The 24,781-nt window shown below is 31.6% G+C and overlaps 1 protein-coding gene across 1 annotated transcript; it reads right to left on the reverse strand.

The window, feature by feature from the left end:
* Positions 1-18,147: 18,147 nt before the first annotated feature.
* On the reverse strand, positions 18,148-21,346 carry LOC149510744 (disease resistance protein RPS5-like). The gene is made up of 6 exons (XM_089757078.1): positions 21,248-21,346; positions 20,269-20,397; positions 19,810-20,187; positions 19,526-19,729; positions 19,316-19,438; positions 18,148-18,816 (listed from the first exon to the last, which is right to left on the reverse strand). Exons 1-6 carry the CDS (start codon positions 21,344-21,346, stop codon positions 18,148-18,150), a joined length of 1,602 nt encoding a protein of 533 aa, XP_089613204.1.
* Positions 21,347-24,781: the final 3,435 nt, after the last annotated feature.

A 24,781-nucleotide genomic window follows, 5' to 3' on the forward strand; every position in this document is an offset into this window, starting at 1 on the left:
CATCCTCAACATACATTTGACTTTTCCCACAATGGTACAATTCATTCTTTCAGCTATACCATTATGCTGCGGTGTTCCAAGTTCTGCCATCTCATGCCTGATCTCATGCTTTGAACAATACTCTTCAAAGCTTTTAGATGTGTATTCCCCACCATTATCAGTTCGAATACACTTTAAGGGTAACCCTGTCATCCTTTCAATCATGGCATGAAATTTTTGAAAATATTACAGTACCTGACTTTTGTATTTCAACATATACACTCAAGTCTTACATGAAGCATCATCAATAAAAGTAACAAAATATCTGCTACCACCTAATGTCTTAACCTCAGTGGGACCACATACGTCAGAATAAATTAATTCCAATCTATTTTCCTTTCTCTGAGAACTTTTATGAAAAGAAACTCTATGATGCTTACCAAATAAACAATAATCACATGAATCGAGAGACATACCTTTGGTCAAAGGAATGAAAGACTGCCTTGCCAAAACCTGTAACCCTTTTTCACTCATGTGTGCCAGCCTCCTATGCCATAAGTTTGCTGAAACATCATTTTCAACGATATTTACCTGGTTATCGTTCAATTGCATCCATGTCTTATACATTGTGTAGCATAGTTTTTCCCTTGCAACTACCATAGATCTTTTGAGAAGCTTCCACTGTCCATTCTTTTATCGGTTTTCATATCCCTCATTATCAAGGACATTAATAGCAAGCAAGTTCATTCTCATATTTGGAATGTGTCTGACATCCCTCAAAGTCAACATGCAACCTGTACTAGTTTGTACAACAATATTACCAATCCCAACAATCTGTGACACACTTTTGTTTCCCATCTTGGTACAACCAAAGTCTCATACTTTGTAAGTTGTAAACAACTCTCTCTTAGGAACACAATGATATGTCGCTCCTATGTCAACTATCGACTCAATGCCGGGATCACTAACATGAAGACAAAAACCATGTGTACAAATCAAAGTAACTGAATCACTATCTGAATTTACTGCTGCAATATTGCCATCATCTGAACTCTTGCCTTTCTCATCTTTTCGCTCTTGCTTCAAGATTTTACAGTTTTGTTTTACATGACATGCCTTACCACAATAAAAACACTTCACTTTACCTCTAGACTTGGATTTATGTTTAGACTTACCACGGCCTTTTGAGTCTTGACCACTGTTGATGTTTTTACCCCTGTTCTCTGTGACCAGAGCTTGATTCTCAGGGTCTACATCTTTTCGTCTTGCTTCTTCATTAAGCATATTATCCTTTATCATCTCCAATGTCACCTTATAATCAGGAGCTGAATTAAGAATAGTCATAACTAGAGTATTCCAGATATTTGGCAATGAACCCAAAAGAAACAATGCCTTCATTTCATCATCCATCTTAAGCTCTATAGTAGTCATCCGATTAAATATATCTTAAAAATCACTCAAGTGCTCTGTAACAGATCGTCCATCCCTATACTGTAAAGTTGTAAGCTTTTTAACAAGCATAACTTTATTTATACATGTTTTTCTCTCATACAATGCTGCCAATTTTTCTCAAACAATGTGAGCATTTGACTCATGTGCTACATGATGAAACACGCTGATATCAACCTATTTTCTGATTATAACCAGCGTCTTTCTACCTAGCTTCTTCCAGCTTTCATCTTTTATATCTACTGGTTTAGCTTAATTACCTAATACTGGCTCATATAAATCTTCGCAGTATAGATGATCCTTCATCATAGGCTTCCAAATTGAATAATTTCGATATTGTCAATTTTATCATGGAACCTGTATCACCTTCCATGATCTCAAACATAATTTACTTCTATCTTGAGTTGCTTCTGTATCGATGTCTCAAAATAACCCTCGTTCTGATACCACTTGTCCCTGGTTGAGACTTAAACTTCGAACCCGTACGATTTCAAGACCTGGGCATCCACTCATCCGACATCCCAGATCAGCCTAACCGCCACGGTTCACACCTTCGTGAGGTTTTGTCCACTTTGGCCCCTCTGGCCTCACGATTTTGTCCTACAAAAGGTACCTCACAAGGCGGAGGTGATGTGAACCCTTATATACCCTAGTGACCCTCCTATTATGTTCGATGTGGGATTCAGGACTCCTTCTTAGGTTCGTGACATTCTCTCGCACCTAACCTCGTGACGCCCTTGTCACAGAGGCTGGCCACCCTGCCTACCTCCCTCGAGGTGCTTGGCATGGATCGAACGGTTTAGGACTGGCTCTGATACCACTTGTTACGCCTGAAGCAATAATCATAATAATACAGAAGCAATAGACAACAATGAATAATAAAAAACGCAAGAAAAATAAAGCATACCAAGATTTACGTAAAAAACCCTCCAGTGTAGAGGGAAAAAATCACGGACCACTAGAAAAATCTTCACTATCAAATAATAGGTGTAAAAAGTTCTTTTCTAGGTAAAACTAGAGCTAAACAACAACTAGAGAAACAATTGGAGAAATCTCACCAAATAAATGACTCAACAAATACACCTTGGATTTGTGCCTAGAGAGCTTCAAACCCGATCTTCACCGTTCAGAATGTAGAACTTTGAATCATAAATCTTTTGACAAGGTTTCAACTCAATCGGACCACGGATCGACTTTCGTTCAATCAACTCTCCCTTCTCTTTTTTTTTATACTTTTTTTGGCTTTTCTTCTTTCTCTACTTGGTTTTCGACACACACTTAAAATAACCCCACCTCTTTTTTATTAAGTAGCTAGGGCTTTGTGTAAAATGAAAGATCAAGTCCCATGGCCTTTACTTGGTCCAAAACCACTTACATGGGGCTGGACCCCATTTTCCTAACAGCTTGCTCTATCAAACCCAGACTTGAAAATTAGCTAAAGAATTGGCAACTAGGTTTTGAAACATGATAATAGATTTCTAATTAGCTTGAAAAGTAAGTAAACGAATTGATATATCAGAATTTAAGTATCTGAGCCTGGTCAGTTAACTATGGTAGATAGAGTTTATGCATTAATTTATTGGTGATTGCCCTTTAGTCGATAAATGAATTGAGCTTGAGATGGTATTAGGTTCACAATTTGTTAAATGAAAAGAAGATTGTGGTTTGAACAAAAAAAAAAAAGATTGTGCAGCATCAGAGATGACAATGTTGTTGGTTTATAACACATTGATTAAGGTTGTTTTCTTTATTTTTTTGGGTATCGCATTATAAAAGCTTCCAAGTAAGAGTACCTGTTGCATTTTTGAAACAAGCATGCAGATAATAATTTGTATTGTTTCTCCTAACATCGAATGTAAAATTTATGATGTGTTCAAGACTTTAAGTATGTTTTAACAAGTCACACTTTAGTTTTATGGTGTGGACAATCATAACACAGCACATGTATATTTTTTTCACTTTAATATTTGTGTGTGTATGCCTTACACAAAAAAGATAGATATCAGTCCATGAAAGTTAAAGATTAGACCTTGACTATAAGTATTTTTTTTACTACTTTCTAAACTGTCTTAAAGATTAAATTTCAAGCCCTACATAACCTGATGATGAATAAAGTTGCATGAGCATAGAAAATTTCCAATCATGTGGTTTATTACAGCACAAATTCAAGCTCTGTGAGTTCATTAAAGGTATGATTCTCTTACCAAAAGAAGAAAAAAGATAAGCTTGCAACAAACATGCAGATTTTTCATTATCAAGGAAAAATAATCCATGATGAAGAGAAGCAATCATTTGCAATTCGAAGCTAGTCTTGATATTGTAGTTCTTTACACTTGTAAGTCACTATGGGGAGATGTTCAGGGGCTTAGATTTGAAACAAGGAGCAAAAGCATTCCTAGTTGTCTTATCCTTTCATTCTAATTCTTTCCACCAGAATTCCCATCCATGAATGGTAATGCCATGTCCTTCAGCATTCTTTACATTGACCGAAAGCTTTTTCAATTTTGGCCACCAAAATATGGAGATTTTCTTGAAACTTAAAAATTGAAAGGGTTCCTAATAGATGCATTTTAGTTCTGGTAGGTAAGACAAATGAAAAACTTCAAGCTTTTCAAATGGCTTAATACTTTCCTACTTTATTTAGAAGTCCTGCACATTTGGCTGTGCTGATTATTTCTTTAATTTGGGAGCATATTGATATGAAAAGACTAGCAAGGTTTGGGGCAAGCATGAGCCATGTCAAATCCCCCAATTGCATACAGTTGTCTACACTTACTCTTTAAAGGCCATTAAACCATCTGTCCTTTAAGATCATAGAGCTGTGGAAATCAACAGATGTTAGTTTTTTTCTTTGTTCCTGCAACTATGTTTCAGCTTTTCTAAACTCTTACAGTCTAAGATATCTAGCATATTGAGATGCTTCATATCTACTAAACATGAAATATTTAGAATCTTTGAAGCACTTAAAAACTAGAAGCATAGGTTTTGAGTGCAACTTTTGTGTGGGAGCTTAAAAATCCTTCAAGTGCAAAGGCACTCCTTATTGTGAGACTCAACATACTCAATTGTTTCAAACACTGCAATTCCTTGACAAAGCACTCATTTATTTCCCCTTAATAAAATATTACTTTGCATAATCATATCAGATGAACCACAATTAAGCATTCTCAACACTTTTAAGAATGGAAAGATGGATATTAGTTGGTATGGAATTGTATTTAATACAAATGTATAATCCAAGTTCAAATATTTTAGCTTTTGGAAGGACTTGAGCTCATTTGGCAACTGGCTTATACTTTTCTTGGATAGATTGAGATATTGTAAGGAAACAAGTTTTGAAATTCCCTGGGCCAGTTCAGTTATGCCACTATTACATGATAGGTTTAGCACTCTTAGATTAGGCATAGATTGGAAGAAGTCATTTGTGATTGTCTTTAATGTGTTTTCATTAAGAAACAAGGTTAGCAGGTTGGGACATGAAGTTGTTTCGATTAAACTCCCAAAACAATTTGCCATCAGTGATATCTTTCTTACTGCTTCTTATTTTCTAATCTTTGGTGCTTCAATGAATCAAACACCTTCCTCAAAATTATTGCACTCATTGGCTATCCACAGAGCCATTTCACGAATCACATCATGCATTTTCACATAATGACCTTCTTTTTGCAATAAACATGCATACACAAGTGTCCCAATTATGTCATACCTTTGGTTTTGAGCTCCATTTCTGTCATTACATTCATCTAAAAGACCCTCACAAATCCAATAATCTATTAAGTCAATTTTGTGAATAACAAATTTTTTTGGAAATAAAGTACACTATAAGAAGCAAGATCTCACTTTCTCATTAGGTAAATGATCAAAATTGAACTTTAAAAGAGGAAAAACCTTATCCCCCATACTGGAAAATTTTAAGGCACATTTTCTTAAAATCTCAATTACCTAAATCCATTCTTGTGGTGTCTTCTTATAGGTTACGGCTCGACCAATGGTGATAAGTGTTAGTGGCAAACCAACATACTTTTTGGCCATAATTTTCACTAGCATAGGAATATCTGGATACAGGTTGAAAGTATCATTTCCAATATTCTTATGAAACAAATAGCAATCAAAAGATGGTGGCAAACACTCAACTTTGAAAATTTTGTGGGCTTCCATCAGACCACATACCTTTTCGAAACATGTAGTGAAGATTACCTTGGAGTTATTTTGTTGGTGTAGGATAAGAACTCCAATTTTTGTTAGATCAATTCGGTCCCATAAATCATCCAACAACAAAACAAATTTCCTAGTACTTAAGACTTTGTACATGTCTATAGCATTTTGCTCAAAACTTTTATTTCTTCTCCTATCTTCAGAATATCCTATCTTTCCCCAATCTCTTCTTGAATCTTTTCAGGTTCTAGGTCTTTAGAAGCCATTGCCCAAATCACAAAATCAACATTGCTAGGATGGCTGAGGAGCATGTTGTTGATTTTGTTGGGCCTAAAGTAACAAACACAACAACGCAAAAGTAATATATCACAATAAACCAATAGCAATAGACAACAATCACTAATCTAACAATGCAAAAAAAATAATAATAATAAAGCACACCAAGATTTACATGAAAAGCTCTCTAGTGTAAAGGGAAAAAACTTCATATTATTAAAAAAATCTCCACTATCAAATAATATATATATATATATAAAGTTCTCCTCTAACTAAAACTAAAGCTAATCAATAACTAAAGAGACAATTTGAGAAATCTTACCAAACAGGTGACTCAACAAATATACCCTGATTTTGTTCCTAAAAAGTTTTAAACCTGATCTCTACTGTTTAGAATATAGGACTCTAAATCATAAACTTGCTAACAAAATTTTAGCTCAATCAGATTACGAATCGATTTTAATTTAACTAAGTCTCCCTTCTCCCTTTTCTTTCTATTTTCCTAGATTCTTTTCTTTTTATTTGGCACCACACTCTATCATTCTACTCCAAAAACATAGCCCCTTTTTTTTTATTGTTAAAGGCTTTATTTTAGGTTAAAAGTCAAAAGCCCATGGCCTTTAATTGGCTAAAACAATTACATGGGGTTGGACCCCATATATTCTTAACAATCTCCCCTTCTAGCCCCATTAAGAGGAGATTCAACACCATAGTAATTTTCATTTGGAATTTACCTTTGCCAAAAAACTCATTTTGACCAAGTTACTACAAAGTTAAAGCTTTTCCTTAAGAAGTATCTTAGTCAATATATCTACTACATTCTTATTAGTATGGACTTTTTTCAGTAGCATTTGTTATTCCCTAATCACTAAATGTAACCAATAATATCTAACATCAATGTGCTTCATTTTAGCATAGTACATAGCATTCTTACTCAAATTTAAAGCACTTTGGCTATCACAAAATATCATATACTCTTTCTGATTTAACCCCAATTCAAGAAGAAAATGTTTCATCCAAAGCATTTCTTTACATGCTTTTTTTATTGCAATATACTCAGCCTCTATAGTTGACAAGACAACAAACTTTTACAACTTAAATTGCCAAGACATAGCCTCTTGCAAAAGTGAACAAATACCCTAAAGTAGATTTCTTACCATTAAAATCACTTGTTATGTCAGTATCAATAAACCCTTCTCAAACTAGTTGTGAAACTCCATAACTCAAGCACATTTTTGAAATGTTCTTCAAATATTTAAAAATCCATTTCACTACTTCCCAATACACCTTTCCTTGATTAGAAAAAAGTTTGCTTATCACACCAACTGCATAAGTAATGTCAAGCCATGTGCAAACCATAAGATACATCAAAGAACCAACTACAGAAGAATAAGAAATACTAGATATAGTTGCTCTTTCTTAGTCACTGAAAAAGATTTCTTACTCAAATAAAAATTGTTGGCAAGTGGACTGCTAAATGATTTAGCGTATTGCATGTTCAATCTACTAAACACCTATTCAACAGACTTTTCCTGTGATAACCATAGCTTTTTAGCTCTTTTATCTGGATAATATCCATATCGAGAATCTATTTTGCTAGACCTAAATCCTTTATATCAAAAGACTTAGATAATTATTCTTTCAATATGCAAACCATACTAGTATCTTGTCTCACAATCAATATATCATCAATATATAATAAGAGAATAATGAAGTTACCATAAAATTTTTTTTTTAATATACGCACAAGGATTTGCTACCTTTCTTTTATAGCTATGGCTCATTATAAAAGAATCAAACTTTTTATGCCACTGTCGTGGAGCTTGTTTCAAGCCATACAAACTTTTCTTTAGTTTGCAAACTAAGTGCTATTTCCCTTTTACTTCAAAGCCCTTAGGCTGATCCATATAAATGTCCTCTTGTAAGTTACCATGCAAGAATGTAATCTTAACTTCAAGTTGTTTAAGCTCAAGATTCAAACTAATTGTTAATCTTAGTACCACTTGAATGGAACTCATCTTCACAACTAGAGAGAATATCTCATCAAAATTGATGCTAAATTTTTTATAAAAACCTTTCACCAACAATCGAGCTTTCTACCTCACTAGTTTTTCACCATCTTTTTTCAACTTGAACACACATTTTTTCTTCAATGGCTTCCTCTTTTTTTAAAGTTTAACAAGATAATGTGTATTATTTTTTCACAATGACTTCATCTCTTCTTTCATTTATTTTTAACTAGTGCTCTCTATCCGAAAGAGTTTGTATATCTTGAAAGCTATTTGGTGCCTTTTTCACTAATAACTAAAATAAAATTTGAACTTAGATACTTGGTGGATGGCCTATGCTTTCTAATAGATCTCCTAGGCTAAGATTCTATACTACATGATTTTGAAGGTAGTACCCCTTGCTCAACACTCTTTAGTGGAAAGGACTGCTCACCCTATTTAACATTTTTAGGTAGATAGCATTATTTTCCCTACTCAAAACTAATTGTATCTGGCTTATCACTGACTATGGTTAGCTCATTCATATCTTCAAGTTCTATCTTTTGCTCATTTTTATCATTTGTGACTCTTTTCGGTTAAATCTCTATCAATGTTGAAATATCACACTTAACAGTAACCATGTAATTTTTTCATTTTTCTCAAGGTCTATTATGGTTTTTTTTTCATGGAAGACCACATCTTTGCTTTTAATTGACTTTTTTTCACTAGATCCCATATCTTGTAGCTAAATTCTTTATCACCATATCCTACAAACACATACTATGTGGCTTTACAATTAAGCTTTAACCTCACTCTTTTCGGTATATACATGAATACTTGACTCCAAAAAACTTTTAAGTGAGAGTATGAAGAATCTTTCCTTGTCCACACTCTTCTAGAATATGAAAGCTAAAAGGAATTGATGGTGATCTATTAAACAAATAGCATGCTGTGTTGACTACTTCATCCCATAATGGCTTTGGTAATTTTGCCATCTTCAACATAAATTTGACTTTTTTCATAATGATGCAATTTATCCTTTCAGTTACACCATTATGCTACTGTGTTCTAGGTTCTATCATCTTATGTCTGATCTCATACTTTGAATAGTATTTTTCAAAGTCTTTAGATGTGTATTTTATACCATTATTAGTCCGAATACACTTTAAGGGTAACCCTATCATTCTTTCTATCATGGCATGAAATTTATGAAAATATTGCAATACCTAGCTTTCGTTTTTCAATATATACACCCAAGTTTAAGGTGAAGCATCATCAATAAAATTAATAAAATACCTGTTATCACCCAATCACTTAACTTCAATTGGACCACATATTAAGGAATGAATCAATTCCAATCTATTTTCTTTTCTTTGAGAACTTTTACAAAAAGAAATTCTATGTTACTTGCCAAACAGACAATGATCACATAAATTGAGAGACATACCTTGTTAAAACCTATAATCCCTTCTCACTTATACATGCTAGCCTCTTGTGCCATAAGTTTGCTGAAACATCATCCTCAATGGCATTTATTTGATTACCGTTCAATTGCATCCATATCTTGTACATTGTGCAACATGGTTTTTCTTTTACAATTACCATAGATCTTTTGAGAAGCTTTCACTGCCCATTCTTTTATCAACTCTCATATATTTCTTTATAAAGGATATTAATCACAAGTAAGTTCATTCTTATATCAAGAATGTGTCTAGTATCCCTCAAAGTCAACATGCAACCTTGTTGATTTGTACAAAAATATCATCAATTCTAATAATGTATGACACACTCTCATAATCTATCACCAAAGGCTTCTGCTTTGTAAGTTATAAACAACTTCCTTTAGGAACACAATGATATGCCGCTTCTGTACCAACTATCCACTTAATGTTAGGATCAACAACATGATTAGAATTACCATGTGTATAAATCAAAGTAACTAAATCACTATTTGAATTCACTGCTACAACATTGCCATTATCTAAACTCTTGCCTTTTTCATCTTTCCACTCTTGCTTTAAAATTTTGCAGTATCACTTTATATGGCATGGTTTACTATAATGGAAGCACTTCATTTTATCTCTGGACTTGGATCTATATTTAGACTTACTATGGGCTTTTAAGTTTTGACCTCTATTGATTTTTCTACCCCTATTCTCTATGACAAGAGCTTGATTCTCAAGATCTAAATCTTTTCACCTTACTTTTTCATTAAGCATACTGTCATTTATCATCTTTAATATCACCTTATAATCAAGAGCTGAATTAAGAATAATCATAACTAGAGTATTTTAATTGTGGCAATAAACCCAAAAGAAAGAATGCCTTCATTTCATCATTCATCGTAAGCTTTATAATTGTCATTTAATTAAATATATCTTGAAAATCACTCAAGTGCTTTGTAATCAATCATCAATCCCTATACTATAAAGTTGTAAGCTTTTTAATAAACATAACTTTATTCATGCCTATTTTCCGTTCATACAATACTGCTAATTTTTTTCAAATAGTGTAGGCATCTATCTCCTGCGCTAAATGATGGAACATGCTAATATCAACCCATTTTTTTATTGTAGCCAACATCTTTCTACCTAACTTTTTTCAACTTTCATGTTTCGTATCTGCTGGTTTAATCGAATCATCCAATATCGGCTCATACAAATCTTTGTAGTATAACTGATCCTCTATCATTGGCTTTCAAATTGAATAATTTGATGCTATCAATTTTATCATGAAACATACATCACCCTCTATGATCTCAAACAGAATTTACTTTAGTCTTGGGTTACTTTTGTGTCAATGTCTCAAAATAACTTTCACTTAGATACCACTTGTTAGGCCTAACAAATACAACAACACAGAAGCAATATATCGCAATAAACTCATAGCAATAGACAACAATCAATAATCCAACAATGTAAGAAAAGTAAAGCACACGAAGATTTACATGAAAAGCTCTCCAATGTAGAGAAAAAAATTATGAACCACAAAAAAATCTCTATTATCAAATAATGAATATAGAAAGTTTTCTTCTTGCTAAAACTAATGCTAATCAATAACTAGAGAGATAATTAAAAAAAATCTCACCAAATAGGTGACTTAACAAATACACTATAGACTTGTTCCTAAAGAGTTTTAAATCTGATCTTCACCATTCAGAATATAAAACTTTGAATCATAAACCTGTTGATAAAATTTCAGCTTAATTGGATCACGAATTGACTTCTGCTTAACCAACTCTCCCCTATCCATTTCCTCTCTATTTTTCTTGTTTCTTTTCTTTCTATTCGGTGCCACATTATGTCATTCCATGCCAAAAACACAACCCCCCTTATTTTACTATCTAATGTTTTATTTTGGGTTAAAATTCAAAAGCCCATGGCCTTCAATTGGCTAAAACAATTACATGGGGCTGGACCCTACATATTCTTAACAAATTTGAGTCATGAGAGTAGTTTTGCTAATGCCTCCCATTCCATATAAACTAATGATTCTTGTTTGATGTTCATTGAGGCAATTCCAAATAGTAGTAAACATGGACTCCATGTTACATCCTGAAACCAAGACGTAACACTGCCATGTTACCTTAAAGTAAACCCCAAAGTAATACGAAGTTTTATTTCTTAATCATTATAAAATTCTTCAATAAACTAATATAGTCTGTCAAGTAAAATTCATATATTTAATCTAACTAATGATGCATCTTTATATATCCAAATACAAATCATGTACAAATACAAAACTATTTCACAAGATCTCATTGGCCAACATTGTCTCTGACGACTAAGCAATCTTTCCCATTTGATCTTCTAGCTTTCACAAGACTAAGAAAACTTATCACTTAGTCATTTGTAAATAAAAAGTAAAAAGGGAATGAGCAAACTATAGCTCAGCAAGTATCGACTGATACACCTTACTGGATCAAGCATCGTTTCCATACATATCATATAGAGTATTCAAAATAATCATCAAATCATAATGTCGAAACATTTCAAAGATCATTACTTTGTCAAATATTTCATAAATTCATAAATCAATGTCAAAATATGTCACTTCATAAATCATTGCAAAATATGCTATCATTCAAATATCGTAATCAAACCAAATCATGGATCAATTATTAAAAATCATTGTAAATCATCATCATCATAAATATCATTAACATTCATTTAACGTTAGCTACAGTCATTGTTATAACCTGTGACATTGGTCGTATTGACAATTTCATCCTCATGATCATTGCTAACTATTATAACCCACTAGCTAGAGCTTTATGCTAACTACTATAACCCATTAGCAGGGCCGTATGATCATGTCTATGCTAACTACTATAACCCGTTAGTTAAGGTCGTAGAACTAGTTCTGTGTCAATGATCCCACTTTCTATGGATGTAAAAACGTCGCTATCATAAAATCGTTCTTTAAACATAAATAATTTTCTTAGTTCATTCATAAGCATGATCCAACATTTATATAGTAAAAACATAAAATAATCATATGCTTGATCCTATTTTCATATATCAAAAATAATAAAATAAAACATTTACTCATTTAGAAACATATATATATACATAGGTTCGAAAACAAGCAAAGTGTGTGAGATTTTACTTACCTCATTTCGATTTCAACACTTAGTTTTTCTCCCCAAATAATTAATGGCCTATTTAAGATAGTTTCAATATAACAATAATTAATCAACCTATTTGAGACCACTTATACCGAAACAATTAAGTTAAATAAGAATTAACTCAAGAAACTAATTCTAGCAGCCTACACTACTTTCACTAAAATGACCATATCTTAAGATATGCAACTTAGAATTAAAATCTTTTTAATGCGTTAGAAACTAGACTCAATAAGCTTTCTAACCATATATGGTCCATCTCGTGATTCCTTGTGGATTAAATCTAACAATTTTTTCTATCCACATCATATGCTGCTGCTAGATAACCTGCATTCCTTCTCATAAAAATTACATATTTATTCGTAAGAAACTCCAAATTCAATTCCGTTTGTTTCATTGGAAAGTAGACTCAATAGTATTTCCAAATATATTTGGCTTAATCTGTAAATCCTTGAATAAAAATTAAGACAACTTTTGCAATTAAACCCTGATGCTACTACCTTACTGCCTTCATATCCTTAAGCTAAAATTAGGTAACTCTTCATAGAAAACTCATATTTGACTTCCATTTTTTCATTAGAAAATAGATTCAACATGCTTTCCAACGATATATAATAATCATAGCAATAATTTATCCATTAATACAGAATCCTATTTTAATTCACTATTGCAGATTATGGCATCTCATCTAAAAACATAATTTCTCCTTCAATCTTTAAAAGCTCAAATCCATACTTTTAACCTTTAAACTCCATTCAATAATCATCAATAAATCTTAAGAACATAAAATAAACAAAGCCCAATAATTTACCCAAATAGATCATGAAGATTAATGAAAGATTTCATAATTTTTCTTGGTTTTGCTCTCAAAACTTCAACTCCAAATAATAGCAATCAACTTGACATTTCTTCTTAAATAAAAAGAAGGCATATACTCACCTTTAGGAGATTAACTTGATTGTAGCCTCTAATTTTGAATCAACAACTTGATTTTTCATATTTCTAACCCTAGGAAGATGAGAAAGAAGAACTCTTATTTCTTTTTTGTTTCTCGATAACTAGGTTTTCTTTCATTTAATAACTCAGCCCTTTTTTCTTTTACTAATTAATCTCTTAATGAATTGATGGGTTTTGGTATTACTCTAGCACAATTATTATTTGGGCTGGGGTATCACATTCTCCCCTCCTTATGAAAAGTTTTGTCATCAAAACTTGATTTATATTTACATCTTATTCCTCCATTTCTATAATCACATTTCTTGCTGTATGATTGTTTCATTAAACTTTGACAAAAGTAATCATTTTGCCTCAAAACTTATTCTTGCCATTTAACCATTCAAAAAAGATATTTTCAATATGTTAAAACCCATATCATCTTGAATTTCCAAATACTCATATCCAACCATATAACTTCTACCAAGATAGTCTCTTAACATAGATTCATTATGCACACTAGACATCGAGGTGACTATATTCTTTATTTTGAATTTCTTTCACTTTACCAAGAACTTCAAATGACCTTACAATGCAAACTTAACCTTCCTTACTTTATAATCCTAATTATGAGTAAAATGATTAACCACTCGAAGCTATAAATCATATCTCCAAATTCTAGTATAATCCTTTTGCTTACTTTAAATCATTCTTTAATCAACCAAAATTTATCAACCGTTTGTTCCATAAATTCAAAAAAAAGTAAAAGTTTTTCTTCTTTGTCCTTATCCCATTAAGTTTAAGACTTAGATCTACTTTCATACAAAACCTCAAAATGAATCATTGGATATTTGTCTTATAACTATTGCTACATTAAAAAAAATTTTTTTTTCTCTTGAAGTCACAAGATAAGCACTATTTAAATGAATGTCTATCAATGATAAAGCTCCAAAACTAGAAAGAACACAAAATATTCTTATCCAAAATCCGTTAGTCCTTATTTATTAAAGATTCATCACTTTCCTCACTAACAATAGCATAAAAAACTTAGAACTTAAAAAAAATCAAGATTCCACTGTGCACTATGATATTTTGTTCCAATAAAATTCAGACAAAATAAATTTTAGAACATTGTTTCATAACAAGAAAAAAAATATGTCCACAAATTTTCATGTAATTCGCTTTATGCCAGGTATTCAATCCATAACAACCTTGAATAACAATATCAACAAATCCTTTAGTCACCAAAAAGATATCATATAGTACTTATAATTTTTTTTTTTTTCTCCACCGACAATATAAAATTTTCTATCAATTAACTGTTATAAAGCATATGAAATTGATGCAATAAATCATATCCATAAATTTACATTATGTAAATTTAAACATAAATCTTTGGTTACCCAAGTTGTCTCCAATTTTGAATATTGTTCGTTCAATTTAATAGACTAATTATCATATAACAATTGATTTTTCATAATTCTCACAAACATCATAATGTCTCAAATTTTCTTTTTACCAAATATATTACATCATCTCCAAGTCAAAATCAAAACCTACGCATCATAATCCATAAGTAAAATTCTCGTATAAAATTTAAACAATAAAAACTCCAAATACTTGAATTCATGCTGAAAGTATAGTTATGAAAAATAACCAAATGCATCACATTATTTCAGAAGTTCCTTTTTTTTTTAATTTTAAACTTCTCTAAAATTGAATACATGTTCAGTATCACCAACTACATAAAATCATCACTTGTAAGATTTCAACAAATCTTTTGCCCTTTAAGATTTCAAACAATCATGCTTAGCCAAAACATATATATATATATATATATATTTAGTAAATCGATTACTCCTTCAAAACCAACTTCCTCACTAAATCATCTTAATAACCACAATTTCAATTTTTATTCACAAATTTAATTTCTTGCTAGGTACACAGCCTTGTACCCAATAGGCAATGTTCTCCATAAATATAAAATTTGAAGGAATCCTATAGTATACTTCAATTAGAAACTATAACCACAAATTAATCACTTTAGTCATTAAAAAAAATCAGTACACCCCAAATAAGAATTTAATGATCAAACTTCAAATTAACTATACAAATGTCCAACTTGCATAATCAAACCTTAAATACTTTCTCAATAAGAATGTATAATCAAATCAAATGAATATCCTTCTTCACGTATATTAAACTATTTACCACAATTATCACATTTTAGACTAAATCCATCAAGACAAATTCTCAAACATTATAACGCATAAATAATTATTTCAAAATTTTGACATATCATTTCATTCCAACTCCAATATTCTATACTTTTAATTCTAACAATGTACACTATTATTCCAATCTTAATCCATGACTAATGATTCACTTAACACTTATCAAATAATTTCAAAACCTCATTAAGTCGAAGATCTTTTTCTCTAACCCATAGGATCTCCAATGATCAAATCATTCTCTTAAATAATCGATTAGCTCATAGGATATGTCTCATAATAAGTCATATAAAAAATCTCTTCAACTTATAAAATCGCACTATATCAATGTAATTACACTTTCTCCTGACTACAAGATCCAAAAGCAATATGTAATATCAACCAAAATAATTACTCCATGAATTCATTGAATTATTGATTCCTTAATATTTATTGAAACTTTAACTACTCAAAACTTCATCGAATCATTTACTTATACTCACATTATAGTCTATGAATCCAACTTATGTCCTTGAAAAACCATCACATTATCCAGAGGTCATCATTTAAATTCTTAAAAATCTCCACATAGGATATGGATCATAACCACACTCATAAAATCTCTTTCAACCCAAAAATCATAAGTTATATTCTTGGAAAATCACTGTTAATCTAATTATCATAATCTAACTTCTTAGAAATCTTCAAAGATCATAATCGTAATTCTAAAAATATTTTCAAAATCATACTATAAGCTTTTTAACATCCCACATAGTTTAAAATCAAAACCTAAACTCCAAGAAAATCTCAAAGAATCATAACTTAAGCTTTTAAAGAAAATCTCATCAAAGTCTAACTCTTAAAAATTTTCCAAAGATCATAACTTAAGTTCGATACTACTTTATGTCACGCCCAGAGACTAAGATGCAACATGACCATATTACCTTAAAGTAAACCCCAAAGTAATACGAAACCTTCTTTCTTAATCATTATAAAATTCTTTAATAAATTGATATAGTCTGCCAAGTAAAATCTATATATTTAATCTAACTAATGATACATCTCTATATATCCAAATACAAACCATATAAAAATACAAAATCGTTTTATAAGATCTCATTGGCTTACATTGTCTCTGACGACTAAGTAATCTTTTCCATTTGATCTTCTAGCTTTCACAAGACTAAGAAAACTTATCACTTACTCATCTGTAAAGAAAAAGTAAAAGGAAAATGAGCAAACAATAACTCAACAAGTATAGGCTCACACACCTTACTGAATCAAGCATCATTTTCATACATATCATATAGAGTATTCAAAATAATCATCAAATCATAATGTCAAAATATTTCAAAGATCATTACTTTGTCAAATATTTCATAAATTCATAAATCAATGTCAAAATATATCACTTCATAATCATTGCAAAATATGTTATTATTCAAATATTGTAATCAATCCAAATCATGGATCAATCATTAAAAATTATTGTAAATCATCATCATCATAAATCATCATTATCATTTTTTTATCATTAGCTATGGTCACTGCTATAACCCGTAACATTGACCGTATCGACAATTTCATCCTCATTATCATTGCTAACTATTATAATCTGCTAGCTAGGGCCTTATGCTAACTACTATAACTTGTTAGTAGGGCCATATGATCATTTCCATGCTAACTATTATAACTCGTTAGCCAGAGCCGTAGAACTAGTTTTGTGTCGATGATCCCACTTTCCAGAGATGTAAAAATGTAGCTATCATAAAATCATTCTTTAAACATAAATCATTTTTTCAGTTCATTCATAAGCATGATCCATCATTTATATAGTAAAAACACAAAATAATTATATGCTTGATCCTACTTTCATATATCGAAATAATAAAATAAAACATTTACTCATTTAGAAACATACATACATATATACATAGGTTTGAAAACAAACAAAGTGTGTAAGATTATACTTACCTCTTTCCGATTCCATCACCTAGTTTTTCTCTTCAAATAATTAATGACCTATTCAAGATAATTTCAACATAACAGTAATTAATCAACCCATTTGAGACCACTTATACCGAAACACAAATATGTTTCAAACATGAGAAGGGAAATGTGTCCCAGTAAATGCTCTTCAACTCTGGCAAAACATGCAAATAAAGAGACTCGAGTTTTCCAAATAGGCTTAAAGTTTCCACTAGCTGAGCCACTTGACTCAGTTTCCTCTCATTGATTATTTCCTCCATATTGTTACAGTACATCACAGTAAGAGACCTCAGGTTTGGAGCTAGAATTAGCCATGTTATGTCCTTCAATTTTGTCAATTTATAATATCCGTTTATTCTTACATAGCGAAGGCTTTTGAGGCAATGTTTGCTAGCAATCACGGAGGTTTGAATGTGGCTCTGCTCTTTTATCATTCTGCCTTCTCCTCCCCACTCCATCTCTACCTCCTGCAAACTTTCGCTCCCCAGAAGGCGTAGACTGTCTAGACTCTTCATATTCGCTAAAGATAAAATATTCAATCGCTTTAAGCCCTTGGATAAGTAAAGTTCAATTCGTACAGTGCAGCTGCATAACCTTTCAGTATCAAAAGTCTATCGAGAACCAAAGCACTCGTTATAGTGACAGTCAACAATTTCAAATGGTTCAAGCACTTCAATTCTTCCACCAAGCATTCACAATTATCTTCCCCTTCCTGGCCCAAAGAATAACCACAGCCTAACATTCTCAATACTTGCAGCTTTGAAAAAGCAGATATCAACTGTCTTGGAATTCTTATGGCAGGACTAAAGCATTCCAAGTTCGAGCATTTAAGCTTTTCTAAAGCCTTCAATTCAATTGGTAGCTCTCTTATCCCTGTATAAGAGAGATCAAGACATTCCAGAGACACCAATTTCGAAATTCCCACTGGAAATTCTTTTATATATCTATTGTCTGACAAGTTTAGAACTTTTAAGCCACACGTAAATTGGAAGAAGTCATTATTGATCACCTGCAACTGATTATCGTTAAGAAACAGAGTTTGGAGATCAGGACAGTTAGGTGCTTCTACTAGATTTTCAATCCTGTTCTTCAACAATGACATCCTGCGTATACTTCCCCAATTCTGAACTTCTGGTAACTTAGTTAATTGATAACCTGCCTCCACAAAAAACCTCCACTTTTCTTCTTCACACTTACATGTGTTGGGATTTGCCTTGAATCTCGTAATCCCACATCGAAATTTATAAGAGTTTTCAATTTATTTTTTATCTCATATCGAGAGTTTATTAAAGGTATAAGGGGTTTTACTCTTATAAATAATATGTTTTAGGTTTAGTTTAATAATCTCATATGATTAGATACGAAAATCCCATATATTTAATCACCAAGAGAACAACTAGGTAAGTAGGTTATAAAAGAGTGTAATTGGGTTTTGAGTTAAATTTTGAGTAAAGAGTTTTTTGTGATTTTTCTTATTTTAAAAGTCTTTCAATTGTAAAGATTTATTTGATAGTGAATTAGGTTCGGAGTAAATCATTTTAAGTTAGACCAAAACAAATATATTTGTATGTTGTTATTCTTAATTTGAATTTACTATTTTATGTCTAGGTGCTGTGGTTGATTTCCCAACAACATGCTATCCACAAACTCATGTCAAGAAACATGTCATGCATCTTTATGCAAAATTCATTTATTTCTTCCAATAAACATACATGAAGAAGACAAACAATGATGTGGTGGCCTTGGTTTTGAGCTAAACATGTATTGCCACGTCCATCCAAAAACCCCGCCCCTATCCAGAAATCTATAAGCATATCTTTTCTAATTTGGTAATCCTTCGAGAACAAACTACAGTATAAGAGGCAAGTTCGAATCATGTCATTGGGAAGAGAATCAAAACTGAATTTTAGAAGCGGATATACCTCTTCATCCACGTCTAGTAAAACAGAGGCAGATGATCTCCGACACACTTCAATTGCATATTTCCATTCTTCAACTGTGTTCTTCCAAGCCATGGCACGAGCAATGGTGACGAGTGCGAGAGGCTGTCCTCCACACTCTTTGGCAAATTCATGAGCCAACTCACGAATACATGGATTACTTTCAAGTGTTTCTTCACCAACTTTCTTTGAAATAACTCCCAAGCTTTTTCTTCAGGCAAACACCGCACTCCAATCTTCTTATGAGCTTCCATTTGGCCACACACCTTCATAGAACAAGCTGTGAAAACTAGTTTGGAACCATTTTCTTGAGTGGGGAGAGGTATCCGAACCTTAGATAGATCAACTCGCTCCCACATATCATCTAATAACATAACAAATTTCTTTTCCTTTAAAACCCTAAAGATGTTTTGAGCTTTTTCCTCTGGACTTTTGTTCTGCCATGTTCCACCAGCTATTCCCACCCTTTCAGCAATGTCATCTTGGACCTTTCCGATATAAAACCCTTTAGATACTACTATCCAAATAACTACATCAAATCGATTTGGGGGTTCATAAAACTTGTTGTGGATTTTGTTCAGGAGGCATCCCATGCCATGCAGGCCAACAATTCCCACTTGTTCAGCTTCAAGGATGCTCCAAGCCTTGTCGAATTTGGATTCCAAACCAACAGTATGCTCAGGAGGTCATTCAGTCACTAGAGGTGTTGGTTCTCCCTCAGCCACCTTGTCAAAAACTCCCTTGCTCTTATGATCCACAACATTTCGGAGCATTTTGGCAATTTGATTCCCAAACTTCAGGTTGGACTTGGGACTCATAGAACAACAACCTCCTATACATAATTTCTTAATTTCCTGAGGACTTTCCAGAATCAACAATGAGCTCCCTTAATCAAAGTTTCTGCCCTCGAAAGCCAGCATTGAACTTGGTCTAGCCGCTTCAGCTGTTGCTGATCTTCGGCTATTTTCACACTTCTGATAACATCATCCCTTAGACCAGTTCAAATATTTCAGCCTTTGTTGGGACTTGAGCTCAGTTGGCAACTGTCTTATACTTGTCTTGGATAGATTGAGATATTGCAGGGAAACAAGTTTTGAAATTCCCTGGGTCAATTCAGTTATGCCACTATTGCAGGACAGGTCTAAGACTTTTAGATTAGGCATAGATTGGAAGAAGTCATTGCTGATTGTCTTCTATGTGTTTTCATTGAGAAACAAGGTTAGTAGGTTGGGACATGAAGGTGTTTCGATTGGATTCTGAAGGCAATTTGCCATTAGTGATATCCTTTTTACTGCTTCCCATTTTTTGATCTCTGGTGCTTCAATTAATCGAACACCTGCTTGCACTAAAATACTTTCCTAAAAAATATTGCACCCATTAGCTATCCACAGAGCCATATCACGAATCACATCGTGCATTTTCACATCATAACCTTCTCCTTCCAACACACATGCAAATACAATTGTCCCAATAAAGTCATACCCTTGATTTTGAGCTCCATTTCTGCCATTACATTCATCTAAAAGTCCTTCACAAATCCAATAATAAATTAAATCAGTTTTGTGAATGACAGTCTTTTGGAAATAAAGTACAATATAAGAAGCAAGATCTCACTTTCCAATTAGGTAAATGATCAAAGAACTTCATAAGAGGAAAGACCTTATCCTCCATACCTCAAAATTCTGAGGCACATTTTCTCAAAACCTCAATTGCACGAATCCATTCTTGTGGTGTCTTCTTGCAGGCCATGGCTCGACCGATGGTGATAATTGCTAGTGGCATACCAGCGCACTCTTTGGCCATAATTTCCGACAGCATAGGAATGTCTGGATGCAAGTTGAAAGTATCATTTACCTATCAGCTTGTGTTGGAAAGAGAATAAGCGAACAAAAAGGATTGTAAGTTTGAAAATTCTAATCAGCAATCTGGAATGTTTGTAATTTAGCGTAGCAACACAATGAGAACCATCATTCAATATTTTCCGATTGAAGTATTGATTTCATCACTGCTTCCAAGCTCCAGCCACTTCCGATAAGAAAAATGGGCATGAGCATCAAAGTAGTTTTCAGATTTCACAATAACGAAACGAAACAATATATATATATATATATAATAAAATTGAGTTAGATTAATGTTTTTATAAAGCTGATTAATGTAACTACCTTAATGAATTAAGCAAAATATATTAACTTTCTATATTATCAATTTGGTGGATAGTTGGATCATATTGAAACAAGCAGCTTCAATTTTTTCTTGAACAAAATGTCAGAACAAAATCCACACATTACACAAAAATTAATTTATAGATTTTCACCGATCATTGCATTTATTAAAAATATTATAAATGAAACCTACTCGCTGATCTAGTAAATTTATCTTGAACATTGTTTATTACAAATAAAAAAATTTTACGTGCGGTAACGTACGAGACTATTTCTAGTTCATGTTAATAAAGCAACAGTTCCATTCATTTACCCTGAGATCATGCATATATTGTTGCTATGGACCATTGAATATTCTTTGTTGCCCAGAAGGAAGTTTTGCCTGATCCCTCGTTATAAATGTTTACATCCTCTTTCACTCCCCATATCATAATTTTTGGACTTTTTAACTGTTTAAGTGGAAGTTTTAACACCACGAAATAAAAATAAATTAGCCTAACAAAAAAGAGAGAAGTTGAGAAAGCTCATAACAGCTTCCAAAGAGCATTTGCAACCACAATAATTAGATTGTATCAATACTAACTTAATAGAAATTAGAAACTTCTGAGTAAATGATATAAATTTGAAATTTTTAGTATCTTCTACTCGTATAAATTACAATACCTATAGTGTATTAATTTTTGACATATGCGTAATGTACATGTCATTTTTATATTTAAAAAATTCAATTAAATAATTTTTTTTTGTTTCTATATAATAATGATAAATACGAACAATTTAATTTTAATTTTGATAATTTTTTATATATTTTGATAACATTTGTTAGAAGTTTGATCACTGTTCATAAATTTTTGGTATCTTCTATACAATTTTGTTAACTTTCAATATTTAATGACTTATTATATAATTTTGGTAACAATTGATATAATTTTAATACTTTTTGATAAAATTTTGATAACCGCTTGATGTAATTTTGATAAGCTTTATGATATACGTTGACTAAATATTTAATTTGAGAGATGAAACATTTATATGATTATTCAATTTAGAACTAAACATTTTATTTTATATGAATAAAAATTAAATGCTGTGGAATGTTTATAATTAAATATATATTTAGATGAAAATTTGTGAGTGTTTCACACACACTATTAACTCTAAAAAATAACAATTAAATGAAAAAATCAATCATCTATAATTTTTTTAGTGGTTAAGTATTATTTTAAATAAAAAAATTAAAAATAATCCTAAAATAGAGATCTATTTTTTAGGAAAAAATTAGAAAAAAAAAAACATTTCATTTTTTCTTACTATTTTAAATACAGTTTAAAAACAAAAAGTAAGAAAATAAAAATTAAAAGTTCTAGTATTTTTTTCACAATCATTAAATTTTCAATTATTCAACATTAATCTACAAAAAAAAAAAAAATCACCACTCCATACTATAATACTCATGAAATTCAAAACCCAAAACTAAACCCTATAAATAAAAAACATTTCATTTTTTTTTTATATTTTAGGAAAAATTAAAAAAAAAACATTTCATTTTTTCCTACTATTTTAAATACAGTTTAAAAATAAAAAGTAAGAAAATAAAAATTAAAAGTTCTAGTATTTTTTTCGCAATCATTAAATTTTCAATTATTCAATATTAATCTACAAAAAAAAAATCACCACTCCATACTATAATACTCATGAAATTCAAAACCCAAAACTAAACCCTATAAATTTTTGTTTGTCTAAAAATTTTGAATTAAAACATGTATGAAAAAGACAAAAAACTGAAACCAATGATCTAACATCACCCTAATTATAGAGCTCAAGGATCATAAACCCCTTCAAAAATTATCAAATCCAAGGAATATCCCATGATCCGAAGGGTAATTACCTGAACCCATTGTCAAAAGATCTAGAAACGACCCTTCTTTAGGTAATTCACTGTTCAACTGTACTGTTCCGTCCAAAATCAAGCGTGATGGGGACTCCGCTTGAAACTCAATGGTGGATTGCTCCGAATGGGTCCTGGGAGGCTCTGAGTTTGCAAACTGGGCAACAACTGCTTGGATTTCGAACACACACTTCCCCCATTTTCACTTTCGAACACCCTTGAATTGCAAATTGCTTTTCTTAGCTGCAGGTTTCTCGCTTATGTGTTTCACTATATTCTTTTCCTTTTCAAATCTCTGGGATTGTCTTGGGTTCTCTTTCTCAGTTCTGTCTTTAAGCTTATTAGGCACACCTCATAACCCTCACCTCCCCTTGATTCATTTCTTCGAGACACCTTTTCCATCTCCAACTTCTTAATTATAAAATTACAAAAAGAGATTCATTGATTAGGTGTTTGTTAATCTGGTTTTCTTCCAAAATTTCAAATTTGGCATAGATTGAGCATGCACAACCTTTTAACGGCTCAACAAGGCAAGGTTTAAAATTTCTAGTTTTTTTATATTGTAAATAAAGGAGTTACAGCTAAAGAGAGAAAGTGAACACTAAGAGAAAGTAGTTGAATGGAGAAAAAAATTGAATGAAAAAAAAAAAAAAAAAAGATAGCCCTTTGCAAGAACAGAACAATGGGAGGTTTTGTAGAGAAACAAGAGTTGAAAGGAGAAAATTTTGAAGTTAAGATAAAAGGAAAAAAATTTGGAAAGAAAGAAGAAAGAAAAGTTGTTGTGTTCTTATAAAACTGATGTTTTTATTATCTTTTAATTTTTTTGGGGTTTTAGGGAATAAATTAGTATAATACACAACTAAACAATGCAATTAAACCACATGGAGAAGACACGCACAATTTGTTATCTAAATATATCCTTAATTGTAAACGTTTAATAATGTTTAATCCTTATTTATATTCTTAATTGTAATCGTTTAATCTTAAATTGAGTAATTATGCAAACATTTAATCCTAAATTGAGTATTTAACCTATTTTTTTTTGTAATTATTGATAAAATTTGTGCCATCATATATTAAATATTGGATTCCTACAATAAAGTGTAGGCTTCATGTTAGTATAAGATAATTTTCTTTTTTATAAAGTAACATTATTGCTTCATTTAAATTTAGATTTTCTTTACTAAT

The sequence above is a fragment of the Durio zibethinus genome, chromosome 28 (genome assembly GCF_047325235.1).
Source record: "Durio zibethinus cultivar Kanyao isolate XHJ-2024 chromosome 28, ASM4732523v1, whole genome shotgun sequence".
Lineage (NCBI taxonomy): Eukaryota > Viridiplantae > Streptophyta > Magnoliopsida > Malvales > Malvaceae > Durio > Durio zibethinus.